Consider the following 7,796-nt stretch of genomic DNA (forward strand, 5'->3'; position numbering starts at 1 on the left):
ACTCTTCTTTCTTCCAGGCAACCGGTGACCAAAAACACTTTCAGGCAGTACCGAGTGCTAGGAAAAGGGGGCTTCGGGGAGGTGAGTGAACATTCACGTTTTTAATCGAAAGTTCTTATATTCAAGTCACCTTTCCTGTCCCTTCTGGATCGACCTAAAGGGTCGGCGCAGGGCTCCCCCGGGGATGCCAGCGGCTCAGTGTGGGCCCCGGGGGCAGTGAGGGTTGGGGAGAGTCAGTGGCCTTGGGGCTATCAGGTGTGTCTAAGGTGGAAGGAGGGTGTGGAGCTGGGCAGGTGAGACAGAGGGGCTCTCTCGCCAGCCTCGGGCAGGGTCCAGCCTGCAGGGGCCAAATGGGCCGCCCTGGTCGTGTGTGGGGAGGAGATGTGAGGGCATGAGGAAGCTGGGCAGCCTTGGCTGCTCAGTGCCTGGATGACGCTGTCATGCAAGATTCGAGATTCCGTTGTACATTATCCGATCTTCGATCTTCCCAGCACGCGAGGCAAGACTTGTTATTCCCATTTTAGAGATCAGGAAGCTGAGGTCCAGAATGATTAGGTGACCCAGCCAAAGGCACGCAGAAAATGTGGCACAGAACTAAGATTTGAGCCCAAATGCTTTGGTTCCCACTTACCTGGATTATAAAGTCAGGGTTCTTGAGGATCTCCTATCACCTACTCCCAAAACAAACTTCTCTACTGGCAGCCGCTAGAAGAAAATTCAGTTGCCCTGGGAATGGGACAGTACTTGGGGCCCCAGTCAGTTATCTAAGCCTTGGTGTGAGTGGCTCATTCTGCCCCTTCCAGGACTGGGAATCCTTGAAGGGGAGGAGGAGGGAGGGCAAGGGCCCAGGACAGCCGTGGATCCCAGGCCAGGCATCATGGGGTCCTGGGAGCCTGGAGCACCCATGAAGCCAGGCAGGGCCGGCTCTGACCCCATCCATTCTCCACCTGGGAGCCCTGTGGTCCCGGCCCTGGAGGAGCTAGAGACAGGCCTCCAGTGTTCCTGCCACCCTGGTTTCTTTCTTGCACTGTAGGTCTGTGCCTGCCAGGTTCGGGCCACAGGGAAAATGTACGCCTGCAAGCGCTTGGAGAAGAAGAGGATCAAAAAGAGGAAAGGGGAGTCCATGGCCCTCAACGAGAAGCAGATCCTCGAGAAGGTCAACAGTCAGTTTGTGGTGAGTGAGCATCTGGGCCCAGGGACCGGCTCGCCCTTCTGTGGACTGGGGTTTCCCTCCCTCCGGAAGGGTGTGGTCCTCTAATGCGGCAGGTCCCCACCCCAGGGAAGGGGAATGCCAGTGACAGGGCTGAGCTACAGAAAGGCAGCAAGACATTCCTCCATCACAAGGCCTCTTGTGGTCGATTGTGGCTGGCTTTGTCCCATCCCTAGAGCCAGCCAGTGCCTGCCTCTCTGCTGTGTGTGAGACTGACGCCTCTGTTCTCCTGGACCACTTTGTAAACTCCTCAGTGGACAAAAGCAAGTTCACCTGGGCCCAGCCTGGGAGCTGTGGATTCCACAGACCCTCTAGGTTGGTGCCATCATGTTGGGGACCTTAGTACCAGCATCCTGGAATGGCACTATCAAGTCTGTGTATGCTGTGTTAGTCAGTCTAGGCTGGGCCCTGCTGCAGTAACAAATTTGCCCCAAACCCTAAGTAGCTGAATACAGCAGAGGTTCATCTGTCACTCACCTGAAGTCCAATCAGATTGGGCCAACCACCTCCCTCTAACAGCTGCCCCGTCTGGAGCCTTGAAAGTGAGTGCTAGGGGTTCCACACAGAGACTTCCCACTGCCTCTACTGGACAGATGTTCCTCAATTTCACCCACAGTCTGCCAGCCAGAACCAGTCAGCACAGAGACAAGTTAGTTTCAGGGGAGGCTGGGAAATGTGAAGTGCATGGATATTTGGTCAGCTCTAATACCTTCTGCTACATGCTGTTATAAAAAATAAAGCTGGGTGCAGTGGTACATGCCTGTAGTCCCAGCTACTCAGAAGGCTGAGGCAGGAGGAATGCTTGAACCCAGGACTTTGAGGCTACAGTGAGCCATGATCATGCCACTGCACCCCAGCCTGGGTGACACAGCAAGACCTCATCTCTAAGAATAAATACATGCATACATTAAAAATAATATATACACAAGGTAAAAATTTAAACAGCACAGAAGGATACACAATAAAACGAAAAGCTTCCCTCTTTGATTAATCACTCCAGACATGTTTTATTCATGTACAGGCTCTATTATTTTTAGCCAATGGGATCTTCTGTACCTCTTATGGAGGAAGTTTTTCCCTTACATTGTAGATCTTTTTCTCCATCCAGACCTCTAATTCATACCCCTTTTAAAGTTGGGCATCATTCTCCTGAAGAGATAAAGCATAATCCGTATAGTCAGTCCCCATGGATGGAAATTGTTTTCCATCTTTAAACCACTAGAGGGCCAGGCACGGTGGCTCACACCTATAATCCTAGCACTTTGGAAGGTCGAGACAGACAGATCACTTGAGGTCAGGAGTTCCAGACCAACCTGGCCAACATGGCAAAACCCCATCTCTACTAAAAATACAAAAATTACCTGGGCATGGTGGTGGGCGCCTGTAATTCCAGCTACTTGGGAGGCTGAGGCATGAGAATCACTTGAACCTGAGAGGCAGAGATTGCAGTGAGCTGAGATCGTGCCACCACACTCCAGCATGAGCGACAGAGTGAGACTTCGTAAAACAAACAAACAAACAAACAAAAAAACACTACAGACCAGTGGCAGTCCAAGAGGATGGAAGTTTGCATCTTGGGATCTCATCCCAGGCCACCCTCAGCTGCCAGCCTTGTCTGGGGTGCAGGTGTGGGCAGTGCCATGGTATGTGAAGATGAGGCGGATGAGGCTAACTCCAGCCATCATTTCAGCCACGGGCCTCCTTGAGTCCAGAACCTTCCTCCCTACCGCCAGCCCCTTCAGCAGGAAGCCCTGGATGCTGCCTGGGGAGCCTTGTCTCTGAAGGGATGGTGCTGGCTCTGGCTGCGGATGGTGCTGGTGGGTCCTGCTTGGGGAACAGGATCGTGTGACTCACAAAGCTGGGCGGCACGTCTTAGCAGCCTTCAGTCACGATGGCTGCACCTTCTTTAACTGTGCCCCATCCACGGCCCCTGGCAGGGAGTTCCTACAGTGTCACCTCCTGGAGCCCTTTCTCAGTGATCACCTGGGCAGATGTGGGAGGAAGGTGGCAGCTGTAGCCATTGCAGCAGAAGCACGGTCCCCATGAACTCAGTCATCCTTAGCTGTCATTTTGTCTCCTTTCCTCAAAAATAGCTGATGTTGATGCACCAGTTTTATGGCGCAGCCAGTTCCTAGCCTGGCCCTCAATGGCCGAGTTTCATGTGTGCCACCTCCCTACATGGAGAAGGATTAGCTTTTGGCATAATTTGCCCCTCCCACACCACCATGGCCTTGCTTCAGAAAGCCCTGGGTGTCTGGACTCCACCAGCAGAGGACTAGACCCCTCTCTCTTGGTGGCCCCTTGCCAGGTGGACCAGTGTATTAGTCCATTTTCACACTGCTGATGAAGACATACCTGAGACCAAGCAATTTCCAAAAGAAAGAGGTTTGAAGGACTTACAGTTCCACGTGGCTGGGGAGGCCTCACAATCATGGTGGAATGCAAAAGGCACTTCTTACATGGCGGTGGCAAGAGAAGAATGAGAACCAAGTGAGAGTGATTTCCCCTTATAAAACCATCAGATCTCGTGAGACTTATACAATACCATGAGAACAGTATGGGAGAAACTGCCCACAATTCAATTATCTCCCACTGGGTCCCTCCCACAACACATGGGAATTATGGGAGTACAATTCAAGATGAGATTTGGGTGGGGACACAGCCAAACCATATCATTCCACCCCTGGCCACTTCCAAATCTCATGACCTCACATTTCAAAACCAGTCATGCCTTCCCAACAGTCCCCCAAAATCTTAACTCATTTCAGCATTAACTCAAAAGTCCATACACAGTCCACAGTCTCACCTGAGACAAGGCAAGTCCTTTCCACCTACAAGCCTGTAAAATCAAAAGCAAGTTAGTTACTTCCTAGATACAATAGGGGTACAGGCATTGGGTAAACACAGCTGTTCCAAATGGATGGAATTGGCCAAAACAAAGGGGCTACAGGCCCCATGCAAGTCCAAAATCCAGCAGAGCAGTCAAATCTTAAAGCTCTGAAATGATCTCCTTTGACTCCATGTCTCACATCCAGATCATGCTGATGCAAGAGGTGGGTTCCCATGGTCTTGGGCAACTCCATCCCTGTGACTTTGCAGGGTACTGTCTCCCTCCTGGCTGCTTTCATGGGCTGGCATTGAGTGTCTGCAGGTTTTCCAGGCAAACGGTGCAAGCTGTCAGTGGATCTACCATTCTGGGGTCTGGAGGACAGTGGCCCCCTTCTGACAGCTCCAATAGTCCGTGCCGCAGTAGGGACTCCATGTGGGGGCTCTGACCCCACATTTCCCTTCTGCACTGCCATAGCAGAGGGTCTCCATGAGGGCCCCGCCCCTGCAGCAAACTTCTGCCTGAGCATCCAGGTGTTTGCACACATCTTCTGAAGTCTAGGCAGATGTTCCCAAACCTCAATTCTTGACTTCTGTGCACTCGCAGGCTCAACACTACATGGAAGCTGCCAAGGCTTGGGGCTTCCACCATGGCTCGAGCTCTAGATTGGCCCATTTCAGCCATGGATGGAGCAGCTGGGATGCAGGGCACCGGGCACCAAGTCCCTCAGCTGCACACAGCATGGGGACCCCAGACCCAGCCTGCAAAACCACTTTTTCCTCCTAGGCCTCTGGGCCTGTGATGGGAGGGGCTGCTGTGAAGACCTCTGACATGCCCTGGAAACATTTTCCCCATGGTCTTGGGGATTAACATTCAGCTCCTTGTTATTTATGCAAATTTAGTCAGCCAGCCTGAGTTTCTCCTCAGAAAATGGGATTTTGTTTTCTATTGCGTTGTCAGGCTGCAAACTTTCCAAACCTTTATGTCCTCCTTCCCTTATAAAACTGAATGTCTTTAACAGCACCTATGTCACCCCTTGAATGCTTTGTTGCTTATAAATTTCTCTGTGAGATACTCTAAATCATCTCTCTCAAGTTCAAAGTTTCACAAATCTATAGGGCAGGGGCAAAATGCCATCAGTTTCTTTGCTAAAACATAACAAGAGTCACCTTTGCTCCAGTTCCCAACAAGTTCCTCATTTCCATCTGAGACCACCTCAGCATGGACTTTATTATCCATATCACTCTCAGCATTTTGGGCAAAGCCATTCAACAAGTCTCTAGAAAGTTCCAAACTTTCTCACATTTTCCTATCTTCTGAGCCCGTCAAACTGTTCCAACCCCTACCTGTTACCAGTTCCAAAGTCGTGTCTACGTTTTTGGGTATTTTTTTCAGTACTGCCTCACTCTACTGGTACCAATTTACTCTGTTAGTCCGTTTTCACACTGCTGATAAAGACATACCCGAGACTGGGCAATTTATAAAAGAAAGAGGTTTAAAGGACTTACAGTTCCACGTGACTGGGGAGGCCCCACAATCATGGCAGAAGGCAAAAGGCACTTCTTACGTGGCGATAGCAAGAGAAGAATGAGAACCAAGTGAAAGGGGTTTCCCCTTATAAAACCATCAGATCTGTGAGACATATTCACTACCACAAGAACAGTATGGGAGAAACTGCCCCCATGATTCCGTTATCTCCCACCAGGTCCCTCCCACAACACATGGGAATTATGGGAGTACAATTCGAGATGAGATTTGGGTGGGGACACAGAGCCAAACCACATCAACCAGGCACATCCTGCATGCAAGAGAAAGCCTTTACCAGGCTGTGTTCCACTTCCCAAAGCCCCACTGCCCCTCCAGCTCACCCTCACTTGGCCCTGTGATAATGGCTTCCACAGCTAGAAGGGCAGGTGAGCCCTGCTTTTCTGACTAGCCAACAAGGCACCATCCAGTCTTCTCCAGCTGATGCACACATGTGCTTCTGTGGAGGGAGCACAGACGCCATCCTGTTGGATTCACTGGGAGGTCGGGGTGCCAGCCTGCCCTACCCACCTTAGCCTTCTCACCTTGAGCCACTGAATGGGAGGAGCTGGTGTGAGCCCCTTATCAGCCAAAGAGGCCGTAGGCAGGGTCACTGCAGAGGCCATCTGGGTGCAGGGGAGCAGGGTGAGGCTCCTTTGTTCCCTCCCACCCCAGTTCCCAGGATCCTGAGGAGGGAAGCGGAAGTGAGTGGCCATTTTCATGACCTCTCCATGGCACTGTTCTTGCGCTCCCAGGTCAACCTCGCCTATGCCTACGAGACCAAGGATGCACTGTGCTTGGTCCTGACCATCATGAATGGGGGCGACCTAAAGTTCCACATCTACAACATGGGCAACCCCGGCTTCGAGGAGGAGCGGGCCTTGTTTTATGCGGCAGAGATCCTCTGCGGCTTAGAGGACCTCCACCGCGAGAACACCGTCTACCGGTGAGTGGAGGGCACTAAGGCCTTCCAAGTCTAAGTCCGAGAGGGTGGGGCCAGCACCTCCGCACCCTCGGGCAGGTGGTCGCCATCTCCCTGGGAATCAGCCCTGGTCACACCAGGGGAGGGGGCAGAGTCACCACCCTCTGGCTAGTGTTCTCCAGCCTCCAAAGTTTAGGGAAGTCAAGCAAGTGAAATGATGTTCTCGAAACTGACTGTTCCTTCAAGTCAAGGAGAATGGGCCGTGACCACTGCTCCCTCCCATTGCCTCCATCCCAGCACCCGGGGAAGGTCAGAAGGGGCCTGGTGGCCGCTATCTGGGATCAGCCCTGGGAAGACTTGGGTGGGGTCACTGCCCACAAGCAGAATAGAGTGGCCCGTTGTCCCATTCCACACTGTCCTCAGCTTGCTCTGGTCTTCACCTCCTCTCCCCCCGACCCCAATCTTATAGGGACCTAGACATTGTAGGGCCGGGGGTCCAGATTCCACTCACAAAGAGCAGTGCCCTTCAGATTTTTCTCCCAGTCCTTCTGAAAGAATTTTGAAAATCTCTGTGACACTGCATTTTAAGTAGACATTTGAAATATTCCATCGTATTGAAATAGTGGCAATTTTTAATATATTGAAATTGAGCAGTTACATTACCCTCTTCAAGGGATCCAGTGGAATCTCTAGTTGCTGTCGCGAATTGATTTGCACCTGCATTTATCCAAAAAATGCACAGAAAGCTCTTTAGTGATGAGGAATTTTCTATCATTTCCTTCACTCTCTCCATCCCCCCAGAATGTTAATAATATTTTTTGCCTGAAAGTCTTTCATTGATGAGCGTACATCTCTGAAACAAATATATGGATACATATAAGAGTTTTTGAAATTCCATTTGACCATAAGGCCCTAAAACAAATATATGGATACATACAAGTTTTTTTGAAATTCCCTTTGACCATAAGCCTCTAAGTGTTAAAACAACTTCTCTGGCCAGGTATGGTGGTTCATACCTGTAATCCCAGCACTTTGTGAGGCTGAGGCAGGCAGATCACCTGAGGTCAGAAGTTCGAGACCAGCCTGGCCAACATGGTGAAACCCTGTCTCTATTAAAAATACAAAAAGTAGCTGGATGTGGTGGCACATGCCTGTAGTCCTAGCTACTTGGGAGGCTGAGGCTAAAGAATCGCTTTAACCTGGAGATTGCAGTGAGTCAGGATCACTGCACTCCAGCCTGGGTGACAGAGCAAGACTCTGTCTCAAAATAAAATAAAATAACTTTTCCTTTTTTTTTTTTTTTTTTTTTTTTT

General features: G+C 50.7%; 1 protein-coding gene across 3 annotated transcripts in view; it reads left to right on the forward strand.

The window, feature by feature from the left end:
* The window catches only part of GRK5 (G protein-coupled receptor kinase 5), a 261,434-nt gene that overhangs the window by 231,261 nt on the left and 22,377 nt on the right, over positions 1-7,796 (forward strand). For all 3 annotated transcript variants that reach the window (XM_017849762.1, XM_017849761.1, XM_017849760.1), the window contains 3 exons: positions 18-81; positions 1,034-1,174; positions 6,317-6,507. In XM_017849762.1, the coding sequence (XP_017705251.1) occupies positions 18-81; positions 1,034-1,174; positions 6,317-6,507 (396 nt within the window). The remainder of the gene's footprint in view (positions 1-17; positions 82-1,033; positions 1,175-6,316; positions 6,508-7,796) is intronic.

This window comes from Rhinopithecus bieti, unplaced genomic scaffold (genome assembly GCF_001698545.2).
Source record: "Rhinopithecus bieti isolate Rb0 unplaced genomic scaffold, ASM169854v2 scaffold_33066, whole genome shotgun sequence".
In the NCBI taxonomy this organism is placed as follows: domain Eukaryota; kingdom Metazoa; phylum Chordata; class Mammalia; order Primates; family Cercopithecidae; genus Rhinopithecus; species Rhinopithecus bieti.